This window comes from Corvus brachyrhynchos, unplaced genomic scaffold (assembly GCF_000691975.1).
Source record: "Corvus brachyrhynchos isolate BGI_N302 unplaced genomic scaffold, ASM69197v1 scaffold200, whole genome shotgun sequence".
Taxonomy (NCBI): Eukaryota; Metazoa; Chordata; class Aves; order Passeriformes; family Corvidae; genus Corvus; species Corvus brachyrhynchos.
In genome coordinates, this window is record NW_008236184.1 from 4,276,392 (window position 1) to 4,296,311 (window position 19,920).

The window sequence follows — 19,920 nt, forward strand, 5'->3', positions numbered from 1 at the left end:
AGGCAGACCAAGTTGGAGGGGTGGGGGGCTTTTGTGACTTGGAGGATGCACGGGCTATAGGAGCAAAGAAGCTGATGTCTCTGAGCTTTTCAGTAGCATAGCCACAAAGTAGTCCATCTCTACTGGTGACCAGTGCTGGAGAGTGCAGATGTAAAACTAACATAATGTATTTGTTTGGTTAGGAGGTAGTGTAGTTCATTTGGCCTCATCTCTTGTTGGTTTCCCTTTCATGAAGTCCAAGTCAAATGGAGACTTGCTCACTGCATGTCCTTCAGGAAGAAATATTTTATGGAAGGTAAGCATCTTGTGGTCCTCTGCTTCTGAAGACTTTGCCATCCTAAGTATGCTCATCTAGTAGAGCATCCCTGGTCCTTGTGTGTCCTGCTCATTTCTCTTTTTCCACTTCTGTTTCTGGAGTAGATATAATGACAATGACAGCTCACTTTTTTTCTTTCTTTTTTTTTTTTTCTTTTGTTTTTGGACAGGAATTCGTTCCTGGAACATCGATACTCTGTACTGTGATCTGAATCATCAACTGCGGCTCTTTGTAACCCGACATCTGGCTCAGTTTTCTTCTGAAGTTAAAGGTCAGCTTTTTGGTTAATATATATTAACTTTTAACTCTTGTTTTGGGTCTGGAAAAAAACCCCAGACCAACAACAAAGAATAAAACTGATTGTGATTCAATTAGTGACTTGTTTGCCCAGGATTCTGCAGAGCTGAATGCTAAAGAAAAACAATCTTAACAGTATGATGGATGCAATGAATTTACCTTAAAATTACAGATCTTACTACTGAGAATAGAGTTGAATAGAAATATGTGCTGGTTTAAAGCCTGTTAAATGAGTTAGAAGTTAGAATTCATCTATCTTCTGTATCTTATTCAGGTGGCACAAAATTGTTTACTTTGTAAGCTATTTATTGTCAATCTCTTCCTGTTGGGTTTTAGAATATGTTTTCGTATGCACAAAAGATGTTGCAAGTAGTGTGTAAGAGTAGCCAAATGACATTTTGGATTCCTCTTTTTGAAGGCCTAGCTCCCTTTCCTGAGAACAATGAATAAGAGCATATAAGAATAACATTAACCATTAGAAATTGAGCTTGCTTAGCTTGTGAAAAGCTTGAACTCTGATTATAATACTTTTATGTAACATATGTTAAGTTACTATAATAAGCACAGATGACACTTGCAAAACCTGGTTTATATAAGACCATCTTATAGCTCACTGTATGTTTTGCACTCTAGTCAGAGCTTCTGAATTTTTCCAGTTGGGGAAGCTGTTTTCCTAATGGACAGCTGTGAAAGAAAGTACCTGGACTCTTCTCAAATGTGCCACTGACTGAGAGGTCTCACCTTCTCTGTGACATTTTAACATGGGGATGGAAATTCTCCCTCCTTGCATGATGGTGTGTGCGTGTGTATACACTTATGGGATTAAAATAATGTGTATGATACATATAATTTGAAACACTCAGCAGATCAGTCTCAATTAGAAGCAGCTGTAACAGGACCTATAGTACAAATAAACTAGAGCACTGAAAAGTTGCCATGAGTACAGCATTTGCCCAAGAATTCTTCTAAGTCAGAGTTGAAATATCTGGATTAATGTTAGCAAAATGTATCCCACTCACTTCCCTAGTGTGGTCCTTGAGGAGCAAAGGGTGATGAATGTGTTGGGAGTCTATGAAGAGGTTTCTGTGATGGAATTGCAAGTCTGTTAACCATCTATTAAGAGGTTTCTGTGATGGATCTGGGGAAATGCAAGTCTGTTAACCAACTATCAGGCCTATTGAGCAAAACAGCAGCAACTACAATAAAAGGCAGGATTAGTGTCTATCTGGGAAGAGTCACCATTGGTGCTGCAAAGGGAAGTTCTGCTTTTCAAATATCTTGTAGCTCTTCAAAGAGATCAGCAAGCATATAGATGAGTGACTTAGTCTTCCAAGCAAAAATCTTTGGGGAATCTGAGGCTATGAAGTCTGTTTGAGGAAGCCTATTGGCCACAGAATTAGGGGCCAGACTTTGGTATGCAGAAGTTACTGACAGAAGGATGGGTAAACAGAAGTTCTGATATAAACTGTGTGTAGAGACTTGGTCCTGAACTGGAGGTGTGCAGCTTAACCTGGTATTAGTCCTGCTGCCACTCTTCTTTAGAGCCATCATTACACACCTGCAGAGTTTCCTGTGGGACTATACATTCCAGCTAGCTCAGCACAGTATCTCTTTGCTCTAGTACATTTTTTGGGAAAGGAAAAGCATAGCTGCCTCTCAGCAGCTCCTGCTTCTGATGTGCTTAGCAGTAAAGATGTGAGAGATTCTGGCCTGGGGATCTAGCAGACATGGATTGGTCTTTGGACCAGAGGCGTTACTGTAGGGGCTACTTGGTTTGTGGCAAGTGTGTACAGCTGGCACACATAATTTCTCTAATAAATCTCCTTGGCAGCACTTAAGGCCGGAACAGGCAGGCAGAGAAAGGCTTTTGGGATTATGGGGGTCTAGAGAGCAGCTTTGCCTCAAATTAGATACTTGCACATTTCCTTGTCTGGATTCATGTTTATTCAGTAAGCATGGATCCTGAAATGCAGCAAGATGATCTGTCAGAGGCAAAAGGAGTGTGTGTGGGAATAATGGCTACAATTTAAAATGTGTTAAGCAGCTGTATGGGACTGTGGAAAATAATGACAGTCTGTACAGGAAGATTGTGCAGGGGACTGTATCTTGAATGCTGAAAGGCTTAAATTGAGGAGTTATGCTATAATCCCAGGATTTACTTGATGGTGGTAGATCTTGCATGCAGACAGGTTTCTCTCAGTGACAGCTAAACTATGGTTATGGTTATGGGTTTGTGGGGAGGAAGCGGGAAAGACTGCTACAAGAGAAATTTCAGGTCACGACTGAGAATACAATCTAGAAGAATCTTTAAATGTAAACTGGGAACAATCTTGTCTGCATTCCATATGTACCATCAGATAAAACCCTCTGGAATATAGCTGCAGTTTTAAACGCTCTTTTAGCTTTGCAGTTTCTGCTTGAGCAGCTATTCTTTACTGATTGCTTTGATGGTAAAGAATCTCTTTTTTTTTTTTTTTTTTTTTTTTTTTTTTTTTTTTTTTTTTTTTTAGCTTTTGCTGCAACTTGCTGCAAATTCATTGCTGTATATCCTGTAACAGCCCTGTGAAGGTGTTGTTCATCACTATTCTCCAAATGAACAGACATAAAACTAGAACTTTTTTATTGTTGCTCAGCTCTACACTTTACTTACACTCTTGTTCCTACCGTGGGCAAAGGGAAGAGTGCCTGCAACTGATTTTCCTCTTAGCATTCATAGCTTGGTGCTAGCTTCTCTGAGCAGAGGGCTGTACTAGAGCTCTCCTGAAATCCCTTCCAGCTAATGTTGTTTTGATTCCATACTGCTTGAAAGATCCCAGTCTGGCTTGTGTGGGGGACATGTGCCTCCACACTGGTATGCTGAGTAGGATATCTGAAGGATAAAACTATTCTTTTCAGAGGTGCGTGAATCGGACAATATCATTCCCTTAAAGGCTGATGTTTGCAGTCTGTGATTAGGGAGAAGACAGCTGGAGCACAGCAGTTACTGTAAAGCCAGAGTAGTTCTTTGACCTTCTGTTTTCTCACTCGACAGACTTGTAGCAACCAGTAAACATTTGACACCACTGGCAAGAAACAAAAGATGGAGACTGGTAATACAATTTGGCTAAGTAAAGCAGTCTCCTACCAGAATATTCCAAGACTTTCTTCTTTGCAATTTCTCACTCAGTTACAATAGTTATTTCCAAACTGTATTTGTAGGATGTTAATGCATAGTGTTTGCAGCTGAAATTAAAATGTAACTGCAGTGTTCTGTGGGAACAGAGATGGCACAGTTATCCCTCAGACAAGCTTTTAGTCTGCTTAAAGATGATGAGGAGAAAATGAGCCTCAAATTCAAACCAAGAAGAAAAAAGCTGAGGGCAGAGCTTGTAATAGTAAAGTGAGACTAAGTGCACCTTATGGAAGTTGATTTGTAATTGGGGTTTTGAGTTTCTTTTTTCCCACACTGACTTACTGGCTGTCCTCTGAGTACCACAGACGACATGACCCATGCTGTAAGGGTAACTTCACAGCATAGTTCACAGGCTTTGGAGGGGAGGCACAGCAAGAAATCAAGTGTGGATGTATTCGGGGAATCTGGAACCTAGTAATTTGTCTGAAGGAAGGAAGGAAAGGGTGATGTGAGGAGAAAAAAATGAATGGAAGTGTGCCCTCCTGTATGCTAAGGGCAGCCCCAGGTGCATTTCTGCACAACTCTGAGTTGCCACTGGCTGCCAGAGTAGTGTAAGATCATGGGCAGTGTCTCCTTGCACTGGATGTTAAGAGTTCTTTAAAACCAGGAGGGAATGTCCCTTTCAAATAAAAAGTGACATGGTGTGAGGTGAAATGCTCAAAATAATTCTTTCTCAGCACAAGGGAAATATGCTTTCTGATATCTGTAGATTTTGATGTTCAGAGAAAACCACTTTTTCTGAAAGCAGTTAACTCCATGAATATTAGCAGCTGCTTTCAGTGTGACTAGAGGGGGTTTTAAATACCTCAACAACCACCCCAGTGGTCTTTTCTCTCAAGTTGTACTTTGTGTTGGCCTTCAAAAAACTTTTTAAAAATAACTAAAGACATAATTGAAAATCAAGCTATTAAAAACACAATGCAGGTTGAATTTGATGGAACAAATTCTTGAAATAACGAAACATTGATTATATACTTTTCTTGCATCTGTAAAAGGATTATGAGAACTATTAAGCATTTTCAAGTATTAGCTTGCATTTTCCTTTGCAAACATAATGTTTTATACTGAAAGTCATCAGTAACAGCTGAATAACTGGCTGCCTTGTCAGCAGATGGCCTTCAGGCTCTGAAGCCTTTCATATTCAGCTTAACACTCATACTTCACATCCTACTGATGCCTTTGTTTTACACTTTGTGCCAATTGAGGATACAGATGTATCTGCCACAGCTCCCTGAGAATGTGGCAAAGTTACGTTGCAGTTCCTGAAGGCATCTGTCTTTTGGATGAGCACTCCTAGAAGGCTTTTAACTCGGACTAGGAGAAGAATTCGGTGTTACTGCCTTTCTGGAACATACAGGCAGCTACAAAGAGGATGAAGGCTTTACCTTCACAAGGGTCCATGAGTGCAAGTTGCATTGGGAGAGTGTTCAAGTCAGGTAAGAATTTTTTTTTTTTAACTGTGAGAAAAATCAGTGACAGGGAAAAACCTCCCAGGGACATGGGAGAGTCCCATCACTGAAGGTTTTCAAGATGTAATTGGACAGGGTGCTAGATGTATAATCTATGTTTCATTTCCCATGAAGTTGAACCAGATGATCTTTTGAGGCGCCTTCAAACCTTGGCTGTTCTGTGCTTCTATGTATTCAGCTTTGCAACAGTGAAAGGACAGGGACTTTTAGTCCTGGCACAAACCAGGTTGTATTAAGTTACAAATCTGATAAGAAGAAAAGGCAAATGCACAAGCCCACCATGCACATTCTTTCTCTCAAAGTCTGCATTTGATCCTCCTTTTACACTAACAAATATCCCATAGGTCAATGTTTTCATTTGTACAAGTGATTCAACTTCTTCGTGGAACTTGGAATGTCTTGGAACGTCAGCTTGTGCCGAATGCTTTTTCCTACTGCACTGTTTAGTTAGTCTTCAGTGGTGAGTCTTAAGTGCATGACAGTAAAAAAAGCTGCCTTGTTTATTCAAATTATAGCTTCTAGATAGTAAAGATGATAAGTTTGTGTGTTCAAGCAAAAGCTGTTCTAGACAGGAGGAAAAAGACCAATTGCTTGTGAAAATTAGATTACAGTGAAAGTGTATGTTCCCCACAGCTGTGGCCTCTTGCTAGCGAGATTTCTGTAACATAGATCATTGAGTGATGGATTTTGTTCAGCTCTTTAATAAAAGTACTACTATATTCTAAATTTGCATGTTCAGGTAGAAAAAAAGTCAGTGGCTAACACTATTTTTTTTTTCCCCCACAGATGCAACAATGATTCTTTGGACTTTTGCAATTTCTAGTCCTTGAGCAATTAATTGTCCTGTACCATTTGTCTGCCAACATACTTTTGACCAGAGAAATACAACAAAAGCAAGCACTTGTCAGCTTCTGTGCTTCTTCCTTGTGTGCTTGAGGGCTGTATTTACTCTCATAGTAACCACACTGAGCATGACCTCAAAGATCCCATGAATTGCAGTCTACTAAAATAGCTTCCCAGGCTGTAAGCACGGCCCATGTTTCTTGTTGGTACATGTGGCTGCAATAATCCCAAGCATTGCTCTCTCCAGCTGATTCCTGTCACAAACATCTTTAGATTTTTCTCCCAAATAACTGGTAAAGAATATCTCTGTGGGACTTGCAAGCACCTCCAGGATCTACCAGTTAGACATACTTTAATCAGTTACTTGTGTGTTCTGTAAGAATATATCTTCTCTAAGGCTGCTGTATGTTAGGGTGGGTAGTTGTACTGGCTCAAGCCACAGGTACAGCCAGCACAGTGACAAAAAAATGGATGCGTGGGCAGGAGTGTAAGATGAGTGCATAAAATACTTTTTCCTTGTACTGTCCTGGCTAATATCTCTTTCCTGCTCATGTTTTCTATCTGTTTAGTAACATCACTTTTCAACTTCCACAAAGTTTTTCAGTTTTTCCCTAAGAGTAGAGGAAGCAAGGAATAGAACAGTTCATTGACCTCTCATAGGAAGAAACCTGCAACCACATCTTATTTGCTTGGATTCTTATTCCTGTCTGGTCTCATTTTGATATACCTCCCTATATTGGGCAATTCTGTCCAATCTGGTTGTGTTACAGGTCTGGCATATTTCCCTTCACATGATTTCTCCAGATTGCAGAGGCCAGACTTACCTAATGGTTTCTTATATGGAAACTATTCCAGACCTTTCATTTTATATTTTTTATTAATGCCTTCCAGATCTACCTCTTTGGGATGCTGGGAACAGAAGTGTGTAGTGTTCAAAGTGGGGTAGAGCTATGCATTTACACAGTGGCACAAGATTTTTTTTTTTCTTCCTTTGCAGATTTCTGACATATCTATTGCTTTCTGACTGCTGCTGAGCAGTGAGCTGACTCCTGAATAGAACCAAGGTTATCATAACCTCAAGATATCCCAGTGGTAACAGTTAGCTCTGGTTAGCAATAGTTAGTGTAATTTTGTGTGAATTATACTGATAAATAAAAGGGCAAATGAAACTCAGCATTGTGAAGCTTCCCTGGCGGTTCATCTACAGCCATACTTGGTACCATCCATAAGCTTTGCCACCAGTCTCCTTTCCTCCTTTTCCTGTAGTCTATGAATACAGTGAGCAGCACGAGTCATGGTGTAGGCTTATATGACGTGACTTATGAAATAATGATTGCACTATATCAAGACAACCTTTGAGATTTTGACAAGCTTATTTGGTTTTTATTAAGAAGGAAGGTCATCTTTTCTGTAAAGCCATACTGATTGACATTAATTTAGTATTCTGTTTGAATCTTTACTGCTGATGGGTTTTCCAGTCTCCTAGGACTTAAATGCCAGAGTAGTGGAGCTCAGATTGGAAGCTGAGAGCTTAGTCAATCTTAGATCTTGTACAGAAATTATCTTTTGCATAGGCTTGGTCTGAATGCTGCAATCTCCCACCACTGTTGCTGTGAAAATTTCATTGTCTCTAAAATATATTTCAATTTCTTTCAACTACAGAACAGAAATATTTACTGAATGTTTCTGGCTCTATTTGACCTGCAGAGCTTAGTTTTAAAACGAGATAGCATTAAAGCATCTGCTCAAGTTGGTAAAAGAAGCATTTTTATATATGGTCTTACATATGGTCTTACATGTTTCTGTTGTTGTGCTAAGAGAGCTTGTCTGGACATTACACATCCTCAGAGTTCTCTTTGCTTGTAAGAAGCTGAACAGAATTTTCCCCTCAATATTCAGCAGAGGAGCTTAACAGAACCAGAGCAGCTGTGAAAAATGGATTCTTTCATAGGAATGATGCTTCCCATGCATAGATGGGAAGATGGGCTGCATTTCATGTGTCTGATGCCAGCATACTGACGCTGCTTTGGCAGGCCAGGGAGTTGTCAGTCTTCATCTCTGTTTGCCTGTTGTATTTCAAATGGTTCCTTTGATCCTGCCATGTGTTTTGAGGTTCTCACTGTGACACCCAAAAGGCTACGGTGTGAAAATAAGAAACCAAAGCCCCAGTGAACTATTTTGAACTTCAGCTCAGCAGAGGCTCAGCAAACATCAGTTTCTTACTCTTGTGCTGTTCTGCCCAAACATTGTAACTGACTGAAAGGGCCCTAAAATTAATGTAAGTTTTAAATTCACCCTCTGCAACTCACATTTTTATACACACTTGTACATTTGAAATTGCTGAGGCTTCAATGAATCATACAGGATATACTCATGGAAAGCATCATTCCTATAAAAGAACCATTTTTTCTCAGCTGCTCTCCTTCTGTTAAGCTCCTTTGCTGAGAACTATGGGGAAGATTCTGTTAAGCTTTTAAAAAGCAAGTAAGATCAAAGGAAATGACTTACTAGTTCAGATCAGTGGTCTATCAAGCCAAATTGATTGTCCTTTCCCCCTTACAGGTCCCTCCCTATCTATGTTGGTTTTTTTAAAAATAAGAACGGTTCAAAAGTACTGAGTGAACCAGTTAAGGAAAAAGAAGCAGGGGGAGGGGTGGGAAGAGGATGTGCTTCCACCGAATAGCAGCAGAAAACCAGCAAAGGCTGTTGAAGACACCATTTTCTCCATCTTACAATGTTAGCAGCTGTCAGTCATTGGATAACATTTTATGGATGATCTGTGTGATGCAGAACAGTTCTTCAAACTGTGCTCTGGCAGCTATTTCATGTTGTCCATCCCAGTAGCTGCACACAGAATATTGTGGGGGGAAGGAGGGTTGCTGGTATTTGTGGGTTTGGTTTTATATTTTTTGTGTTGCAGTGACATTTCTTTAGTTTGACAAAGGCAGCATTCTCTTGGTGGCCATGTGCATTGTAAGCATGGCAACTGCAGCAACAGAGTAGAGACCTAAATAAGAGAAGTTCTAATACATGCTGCTTTTGAAGTCTTCACATTATTCCATGTTTAGCAGAGGTGTTGGAACTAGAGATACTTAGTACAAGTTAATACAAGCTTTTGGTGATTTTTTTTTTTTTTTTTTTTTTTTAATGTTGCTGGAATTCTGGTATCAGTCACGTCTAGATTTTGGAAGGAAAGCCTTATAAATATGATGGGTATCATTATTTATTATTTCACTCTGGTTCTGTCCACTTTTCTCTAGTGTGCCCAGGAGCAGTGGCTTAGAGTAGGCTTTTCTACTCCTAGTCAACTGGACCTTGCTAAGATAAATATGATGAGCAAAGGGGAAGCAGGATTAAGCAGGAAAATAATCTTTAACATGTGAGTTTCAGCGGCTGTGTATAATTTTCTGACAGATTTCTTGGTCTGTTTCCCTCTACCATGTTGTGAGTGCAGCTCCCTTTCCTTTGCTTTTAAAGAATCACTGGTATTGGTGTGGGCTCAAGGAGTGAGTCTCTGACCAGCTGCTCTCAGTTCCTGTTTACGCAGGTGTTGCACTCAGGTAAGTGGTTTTGGGTGCACCAGTGGTGGCATCCTTTGTAGGCTGAGGACCAGGGCTGAGCCTTTACTGTATGTGACCTCATGGTTTGGCCGTCAGGTTCTGCTGCACTTCCCACGGTGGCTTTGTGGGGTGGAAAGCCACTCACAGCCAGCAAATGTGCCCTATCTTACTGTTCCAGCACAGAGTAATGGGTGGCATTTGTGGGCCAGGTGCCAGAGAAACAGGCCATGCAATCAGCACTAGGTGCTTGTATACCCTGGTGATTGTGGCAGGCCCTTGGTCAAGGAGGACAAGGCTGCTGCTCTGCTTCACCTGTGCAGGCAATGGGTCCAAACAGAACTGCAGTGATCTCATCTAGAATCTGAGCTGCTATTTTGGGAAATAAATTCTTCCACTAGGTCCAGATTCTGAAAAGTAGAAAAACAGTGTGGATGGAACATGTTAATCCTACTTTGCCCCAAGATTAATTGTTGTCATGTGCTATTGTAATTTTAATGCCATAATTCCTACCTTCTTAGAAAACAGATGTCCCTCAGTCTGACTGGCTCAGTTACAGGATTTTGCCTTGCTCTGTTAACTATGGCATTGCTGGAACATACACCTCTCTCCTCCCTCTGTAAGAACTTAAGTTGCAGACTTGAGGCATCATTTTCCCCTCCTGATCTGATGTTGTTTCTTTCTTGGATAATCTGAGATGACATGCTTTCTGTTTGATATTAAGAAATCATAGTAGTCTTTGTGCTAGAAAATCAGGAATTCTGAAGTGGAGTTAATGGGGATCGTTAATGGCTCGGGTCTAGAGGAATCTTTCTTCTGAAGTACCAACTTGTTTTCATTCTGTTCTGTATAGTGGAATGCCTTGCCAGTTGATTTGGAAACTTTGGGGGATTGTGTAGACAGGCAATCAGCTTCTCCTGGTTTCTTGCCAGGACATGTGTTACTGCAGAGGACCCATACCAGTTCCCTAATCCACCTGTAATTTCTTTTTACTTTTTGCTTTATCCTGCTGGTCTGTATGAAGCAGTAGTGGAACAAATGGGTCAGTTCCTGAGTTTGAGCTTTGGAATACTACGAACACTGCAAAGAAAATGAAGTCACTACCTGAAGATAGTTCCTATTTTCATTTTAAACCAAATGCGTGTTTTAGCTATTGCTTGTGGGTTTTTTGGGGAGGTGCTAGGATTTTTGTGTTATGTAGACTTTTTTAGGTAAGGTGGTTTTTTTATGTGAACATATGACGGGTCTGTTATAAACCATAGGTAATTATCATAGAATCATAGAATATCCTGAGTTGGAATGGACCTACAAAGATCATCAAGTCCAACCTGTGCACAGGGCACCCCAAAATCCCACCATATGCTTGAGATTGTTGTCTAAACACTCCTTGAGCTGTGGCAGCGTTGGGACTGTGACCACTGCCCTGGGGAGCCTGTTCCAGTGCCTGACCACCCTCTGTGGGAAGAACCTTTTGCTAGTACCCAGCCTAAACCTCCACTGACACAGCTCCAGCCCATCCCTCAGGTCCTGTCACGGAGAGCAGAGATCGGTGCTGCCCTTCATGAGGAAGCTGCAGACCCTGGTGAGGTTTCACCTCAGGATGGCTTCTCACCTAGACTTTTCACCATCTCTGTTGCTCTCCTTTGGATGCTCTCTAATAGCTCCAGATCATTCTTGTATTGTGACACCCTAAACTGCCTCCAGGACTTGAGGTGAGGCCGCAGCAGTGCAGAGCAGAGCAGGACAATCACGTCCCTCACCCAGCCGGCGATGCTGTGCCTGATGCCCCCCCGGATGCTGTTGGCCATCCTGGCTGCCAGGGCACTGCTGACATATTCAATTTGCCATCAACCAGGACTCGCAGGTCCCTTCTCACAATGCTGCTCTCCAGCCTCTCATTCCCCAGTCTGTCCATACATCCAGGGTCGCCCCATTCCAGGTTTAGAATCCAACACCTGTCCTCAAACTTCATACGGTTGGTGATTCCCCAACTCTCTGAATTGTCAAGGCCTCTCTGTAAGACTTGTCTGCCTTCTGCCTTTGAGGGAGGCAATAGCTGCTCTTAATGTAGTATAACTGGCAAACTTACTTGGTATCCCTTTGAGTCATATGTCCAAGTCATTTATGAAGAGAACTGGGCCTAAACAGAGGCACATGTGTTCATTAAGGGAAAGTAGTCAGCCCAGCCAAGAATTCCTTCTGTCATGGTGGTAAATAGTGGAGAATGCGTTATCTGCCATAGGTGTTGTGTGTGGGGCTCCTCTGCTGCAGGGGTGGTGGTGGGACACTGCTGGAAAGCCAAGCCAGTACAGGTCACTGCTGTGATCCACCTGCTTTTTCTCCTGTCATCACTTAGGTCTGGTGTGTGTGGGAGCTGCTAGCAAAGCTGTCAGTAACATGCTAGTGGGGGAACTCCTGATGCAGGCATGCTTATTTGAGAGTAAGTCTTCACAAACCAGACTGTTCTGATATAATTATTCAACTAGAAATAAACCAATATAGTTATTTTCTACTCAGAATTAGTCCTTATACAAAACAGAGCAAAAAATAATGTTTGGTGAGGTTTTTCCTGTGTTTTTTTGCATTTGGTTTCCACAGATAATTAACTTGGCAATTTTGCGAGTTTCTTAGCTCAAAACTCCTAGAGTTGAAATCGCCCCAGTTGTGAATTCACCAGTTGCATTTCTAAAGTTAGAACTTGCCTTACTAAATTGTTACTCTTGCTTCTAAAACCAGATGCTGTGATTAAATGTTGCTGGCAGTTAATGGAATTCAAAATCTTGAAGTGTATATGGAGGCAAAGAATAACTGGGTTTATCCTGGAATAATCTTTCTTATCCTTCAAGGACAGAGGAGGGAGTGCATTGAGCTGAACCAGTCCTGCTGTACTGTCTGTCATATAGAATATTCAAGGGGTCAAGATCTGTTTGAATGGACCTTGAAGGAAGATTTACCCTTGAATTTGATAGAAAAGGAAAATAATGATAAGATCATTGGGGAATGGTTGGACCTTTCTTCAGGACACAATGTAAACCAAGAATATTTTGTTTTGTTTTCTTTAGTACTTTGTGTCCTTGTAGGTGTGAATGATTTTTTTTTTCTTTGTTACCTTTTAAAAAAGAAAGACTAAGTCTGGGCTGTCCTTAAGGCAGTAGCTTGGGAATAACTCAGTGATTTTGATTTCTCAGGCCTTTGTTAAATTGCTTTGATGGAATACATTTTGAATTGGTTTTAAACAGTGGGGTTTGCTCCAGTGATGCTGGTCCTTATCTGTGGAACTTTTTAGGATGGTTGAGTTAGATGAGACTTAAATTTCTGATGCTTTTAAAAAAAAAAGGAAAAAGATTTCTGAACAACACAATAGGACAAGGACATATATTTCTTTCAGATGACCTGATCTCAGTGTTTTATTCATTTTTGTACACCGAGGCCTATTCTGGATTTTGTCTGCCTTCACTTTGACAGTAGCTATTGCAGAAATTTGCAATGATTATTTACAATGTTATGTGCCTTCAGGTAAGTGAATGGTTTGGGTTTGACCTAATCCTACTTTGCCTCTGAAATTTTTGTGAGTACTAATGATTCTGTAGAAAAAACCTGCAGTAGACAGACTTCTATAAAGAAAATTCTCCTGGGATCACTGTTCTAAAGATGGCATTTGCTTGCATTCTTATTCCTATTTCATGGGGATGAATAATTCAAAGTGATTATTGATTTCCCTTCCTCCTCTCACCACACCCCCACCCCTTTTTTGTTTTCCCTCTCTTGTTTCATCTGAGCAAGATCTTTGCAGGAAAGCATGTGCTGCAGTGCTGGTCTTATCATACAGGAGAGCATAAACCCAGGAGGGAATACTGCCTGAAATGGATGTCCTGTTTGATCCATGTCTAAAGAACATTTGCATATTTCTCTTACTTTTTCTTTTTCTTGACTAAGCAGATCTTATAAGCAGAAAGTGTCTAGAAACCATGACATCCCAAATATGCACACAATTTACTAGAACTGGTTTGCAGGGACTAATGTTTTATCTCTTTAAATTTAAAATATGCCTGAAAGAGCAATTTCTGTTCTGTAATCATAGCGTATGGTTATTTCTGTGGTATCTTTGCATGTAGTAGTAACTAGATCATGTCACTGTTAGTTTTTCCTATAATTTTTAGCTTGTCTTCAAACCTGGATCCATTGTGAGAGAAGCCTCCAAACAATGCCTGTTAAATCTGCCTGAACCTGACAGGTAATGGGTTCTGCAGCCTCACAAAATGTGGCAGAACTGTTTTGCATTGCTTACATAAAAGTGTCTGCATGTCAACATCTCAGTTTCCAATTCTATATGTTACACAAAAAAACGAAGCACCTCTGATGGTTTCATTAACCCCTGGTATGGGTTAATAAAAATGTACCTCTTTTTAAGCAAGTCATCTCCAGTCAATGTTACAGCCATATAAACATGGAAGTATATCCAGAGTGTTGTCAACCTTCCCAACTGTATGTTGTCTTGGCAATTTTACTTGTGCCACTGCCAGTTCTAAATTCTATTCTATCCTCTCTCCAACCTTCCTTTTGGTTTCTCTGCCAGGCTTAGCTCCTGCCTGCCATTTGCAACATCCTCATTTTTGCCACTGATGCCTGTTGTCTCTCTCTTAGGATCCTGCTGTGATTTTTGTCAGAGCTGTCCTACCAGCTCCCTGTCTGTAGAGCATCATGGCATTTGCTACCTTAATAACAGGCAGGGTACCTGCTGAATTGGTGCCTCTGGACTGATGCTGTTCTCCATAAGGGTGTTAGCAGCCTTTGTGCCCCTGTCCAGGCCTTGAAAACAGTTAAAAGAGCAGGTTCCCAGGAATCCATTTTTGGGGCAGCTGGTACCTTTTACAACAGGTTACTGTCTGGTTCAGAGCAAGAATGTGATCTGAGGCAGTTTGGAAGGAAAAAATCCCCTCTGCATGAAGAGGGATCTTGCACCAGGATTTGGCTCATGTAGCTTCTCTCACATTGCCTTGGTTGCATTTCTTTCTTACTTTCAGTGACGGATCTGGCTTGTCCCTTCTCCTTTGCTCTCTTGTCTGATGGGAAATGTAGGAAGTTTTGCTGTGTCTATGGGTGCCTTCATGTGCTGGTGCTGGCCCAGCTGGCTGCTGAGAAGTACAGCCAGCTCCAACACTGGCAGAAGGCATGGTAGATGTATCCTGCTTCTTGGAAATGCTTTTGGAGAAGTCTATCCTTGAACTCAGAGTAATTAGGAAAACACTAGGGTTTTGTCCCACTGTCACTAAGAAATCACTGGGATTTGATCCTGGTCCCCCTCCCTCTCTGCCATCCTTCTGGGTGCTAAGGAGCCGTGCTGCACTCATACAGGAACACACTGCTGTTCTCACTGTGCTCTGGTATTTGCCTCAGTCCCTCTTTTCACATTCCTTCTGGCCTTTTAGTACTGCTTGTGTTTGCTCTAGTTTTACAGCCTTGATTTATAAACCTCTTTATCCTTTCCACCGAGAGTTCTAGACAGGTCATCTTCCATCGTTTTCCCTAAAGGTTTGCAGTTGCTGAGTTAAATTAGGATCACCATTTTTAAAACCTTCTTTTCTGGGGCAAGAAGGACCGGAATGTTGCTACTGAAAACTCACAGGGTTCATGAATTTGTTTAAAGTAGGAATTGGAAAAGAGGCTGGTAGCAGGTGCTGACAGTCTCTCTGGGCCTGCACTAGGGATGCTATTACCACAAAAGTAAAACCTTACTTGGAGAAGAAAATTATATAAAACTAAACGGAATGGATGACTTGGGCTCTCCACCTTTAAACTTGTAAAAATTCCACATTAGGGCCGCTAATTCTCAATAGCTCAGATAATAATTACTCCTTAGGCCCAGAAGCATCAGAAAGGTGAAAACATCATTCTCAAATTAAGGAAGAGAAGCCTAAATATGCTGTATTGTTATAGATAACAATAATAATAATAATATATAACTGTGCCTGCAAAATTACATGAAAGAATTAAATACTTTAGGGATCAAAGGTTCCTTTAAATAGAACTATACCAATAACCAAAGAGTTGTCACTGCATTTCAGAAATGGTTATTTAAAAATAAGAAAACTTGAAAAAAGTGAGAAATACCTCTTTGGTCAGAATTTAAGCAACCATACAGATTAAAGAGATATAAATACCTGTAAATAAGAAAGGAGATAGGAAGACTCATTAAACAGTTGCAGAGAAAGATGCAGTATTCAGCAAAAATGAGTATCCTTTAAATACATCCTAGTAAAGCCCATAGAAAAGAGTAAAAATTGCTGTACCTAGACAGAAATGAAGATAGTTAAGAGGATTTTAGAAGTGATTTGCCAAAGACTTGAAAAAGTCATCAGTTTGTTTGTTTGAAAGCAGATAGCCTGCCAAAGTCAGTAACTGGATAGTCAAAGCAAAGAAATCTTCCAAGAGGACAAATGCAAACAAATCCTTGTGCTTCTTGGCAGTTTTTTTCTGTCCACTGTGCTGTGGGGAGAGTTTAATGCCTCTGCTCTTGCACATGCTGTGATAGCCTTGTGCAGGGAGAGCTTGGAAGCTGGGATGCAGAGCTAATGGAGAGGTCAGAGTTCTGTGCACTCAGAACTCTGCTTTTCACACAGAGGTGTGGGGAAATAAATATATTTTACTCAAATTAATAACTGGGCTGTGTCTGGGTCAGGCCATGGTTATTCTTTGTCCCAAGGCTTTCAGAAAATAGTATATTCTTCATTAGAATCTCTTTTCTTATAAAGCCTTTGGCCTAGAGTTTTTAAGACAATCAGATGTTTTTGAGCTTAAGATGGTAGGCAGTTTGGAGTGTTTGTTCAGAGAAGCATGACCTTTAGACTCATTGTAAGTCTTATGCTTTAGCTGGAGTTTTTGAGATGTCATACTTCATAAAAACACACAGCCTTCACTTATATAAAACTGTTTTAAACACCATAGTAGAGAAAAAATGGAGATGTGACCCTGGATCCACCCTAACATTTGAAAATAACAGGAAAACATTTTAAGAACTGACTTCTTATATTTATGCTGGCCTAGAGGAAGACCCTGTCTATAGCTTTTTACTATTTACGATCCAGAACATTCCTGTCAGTGTGATACTGGCTCAGGTGTGTAGTGATGAAATAAGTGTTCACATTTTTAACAGTTTAATTCCATGTTTAATTCCATATCCGAGTCAGAAAGGAATTACGCCTAACATCCCAGGAGGCTTTGTGGCCTTTTCAAAGCCCTGTGGACAGGGAATAGCCCAAAGACAGGATCTTTGTTTCAAATCATAGTTGTCAGTTTGACAAAATGGAAAAAAGTGGTTTGAGGTTTTTTTAGCGTAAGTAGGGAAAAGTTCCCTGTCTCTTTTCTAATTCAATACCTGAAATAAATCTATCCTTGCATCAGAGAATAATAGTGTTTTTAAACTTTCATGTTTGAGTGGTGCTTGGAATTGAACCTCAATGAGCCTCATCTCAGTACTGGTCCTGGTGCCTGGTCTGTGAGGTCCCATAACTGTCAGATGAATCTCCTGAAGGACTGAAGAAATGGAAATATTCTTGATCATAGGTCTAGGTCTTCCTGGTAGAAGCTCAGTGCCTTTTTTTACAAACTGGAAGTGCCTTGAAGATCAGTGAGTGCTTTCCTTACTAGTTCCCTTTTGCTTTTGTCAACTATTTTTAGGCTTTGCTAAGTGTTATTTTCTTTAAAAGCTAAAAAGAAAAGATTATCTGCAACTGTTACCTGATCACATGAAGGCAGGAGGGCTGCCTCAAAGAAGATGCATGCAGGAGGCTTCTTAGGCCTCTTAAATAACAGGTGCATGGTAAAGGCAGCAGCTGCTTTAAGAACCTCTTCAGTTTTGAGAAGTGTCTTGCTGGTCAAGCAGTACACATATTCCAAGAACTGTGCTTTGTGAAAACCGCCATACCTCATAAATGACTTTTGCTTTGTCAAAAACCACTTGCAAAGTATAAAAATATGCATTCCAGTTTGCTGGGGTGTGAACACATAACTAAGAGCAGAAAGTGAGAGGGAAACTAGAGACAGTAGATGCACCAATCGTCAGACATTAATTTCATAGAGATAGCTATTTCTGATGTAAATTCTCAATAGCAGTTGGAAGATGCTGAATTTTTGTGACTTATAAAGAAGTATTCTGAGGCGAAAGAAAAGAGCCTGATGTTGTTGAAACAATATTGTTTCCTTATAAAATAAGATCATGAATGGAAGATAACAAATTAGTCTGTTTATATATTTAAAAGGTTTTAATGCACTTAAGGACATCTGGCTAGTTCATGCTTTAAAATGTACTTGCATGACTGTTAATAGGAAGGGATTTTGAAACAATTACTAATCAGGATATGTCCTGATTAGACAGAAAAATCTAATTTTGCTGCTTGAAATAGAATATATCAATATTAAAAAAATCAATACAGAAGGAGATCTTGCTGCTCTGAATATCCTGCTAGGGGCTAAATTTGATCACTGTTGTAGTGGGTGTAGAAAAGGAAAGGGCTTGCAGAGTTGTGTGTCCCCGTGTAAAATGGCCTGGGGTGTACGCCCTTCCTGTGTCTGCAGTCAGAGCTGCCGTTCTGGAGTGCTCTGAAAAATCGACTAATGGCAGTGCAATTTCCAGCGTGGGTCAGTTCTAGACTCAGATTATGTAACCCCTCCCTTCCCTCCTGCACCATTGGCACTGCTCTCTTAAGTGCCAGACATGTCTCAGTGTTGTGGGTTTATTAGGAAAGACCTGAAGAACTGCCCAAGGGATGAAATTGTCCCTGGGCTACCCAGCTGGGCAGTTCTTACAGTGGATGATCTTAACTTAAATATTAAGAAGCCTAGTTTATGTGAAGCAGTAATAGCAAATACATCCTCCTGCTTTGTCATCAGCACTGCTGCAGAACAGCGCCTTTAAGGTGGTATCCTTTGCTCACCTTGTGCATCTTTAAGCTGTAAAAGTGGACTGCACGTTTGGTTTGCAGTCATCTGCATCCCCACCTGCTTACTTGGCTCTTTACTTCTAACTCCTTAGTCATGTTGACTATGCAAAACTCTCCAGCTTGTGTTTTATTGGTAATAGTGGGATAATAAGTATAATGGGTAGTGATAATGACCCCCTCTGTTTCAAAGAATGTCCACTGTGGTGCACAGGGGACTCATAGCATGGAGCTATTTTTTCCATACTTTGTCCTTTGAGAATGTTTTAACCTTTGGTCTTTTAAAATAGGATGTTAAGATGTGTCTATGTTACCTGTCCAAAACATACAGAAATCTAAGATGTTTGATCTAGTGCATTGATTTTTTTTTCTCAGGTTCACAGATATTTGCCAATGATTGACATCATCTGAAAGCTACAGAAGAGAAGGTTCTGGTTTAGGTTTTTTTTTAACTTCTAAAACTTAAAATTCTGTGATATTTTTATTTCTGAGCATTCCATTGTGTCAGACAGTCCTAAAATCACTGAGAGGGAGACCTGCTGTGGGGCAGGCAGGACATCTCCAGCTTTCACAGTTAATTCTGGAATCTAGAAGTAAGCCAGCATCATGTGTAAGGCAAACAGGGCAGTGAGAGTGGTTTCAGTTCTTGCTGTGGGGGGAAAAAAACCACTGCTTCCAACTAGCACACCATGGAGTAATCTCTGTATTCCAGTGCTGGACTGGGATGCTTGAGCCCAGCAGAGCAGAAACAAGGAGGTACAATTCTTTGCAAGTGCCTTGGAGCAGGTGCTGATTATGAGACAAGTTGCAAGGTTCTCAGAAAACAATGTTAACATTTATCTGAGAAATGCTGGAAATAGGTCTCCAGAGGTCGAATACCTGCCATTCTTGCGTCACTCATTCGCGTCCACTGTCTGTCCAGTGTGGTCCGAGCTCACCGCTGACCCATCTCTGTGCGTGAGCAGCCGGGCGCTGGTGTGTGGTGCCAGGCACATCTGTCCCCGACTGGGTAGCTGGAGCTGGGTGGAGTGGTTCGTGTCGCTTGTCTTTAACTGGAGGAGCTGCTCTGCAGCTGGAGTCCGACGTGAGGTTTCAGTTTGAGACGCATAAGGCGAAGGCGCCCACGGTGGGATGGGGAGCACTCCTCGGGAGCCCGTGAGGAGTGGCCTGAGAGTGCTGGGAAAAGTGTTCAGCCAGCACCGGTACCCGTGCTGGCTGAGGTTTGACCTGTGTCAGGCATTTCGGAGCGCGGGCCGCGGTTTACCCGTGTCGGGTATTTCGCAGCGCGGGACAGGATCTCGGTGCTCGCCGTTGCCCGGAGATCGAGAGC

The 19,920-nt window shown here is 41.1% G+C and overlaps 1 protein-coding gene across 1 annotated transcript in view; it reads left to right on the top strand.

Moving 5' to 3' along the window:
- The first annotated feature begins 249 nt into the window (after positions 1-249).
- The window catches only part of MAP1A (microtubule associated protein 1A), a 52,152-nt gene continuing 32,481 nt past the window's right edge, over positions 250-19,920 (top strand). The window contains 2 exon segments of the mRNA XM_017738106.1: positions 250-295; positions 486-587. Coding sequence (XP_017593595.1) covers positions 265-295; positions 486-587 — 133 coding nt within the window. The 5' untranslated portion in view covers positions 250-264.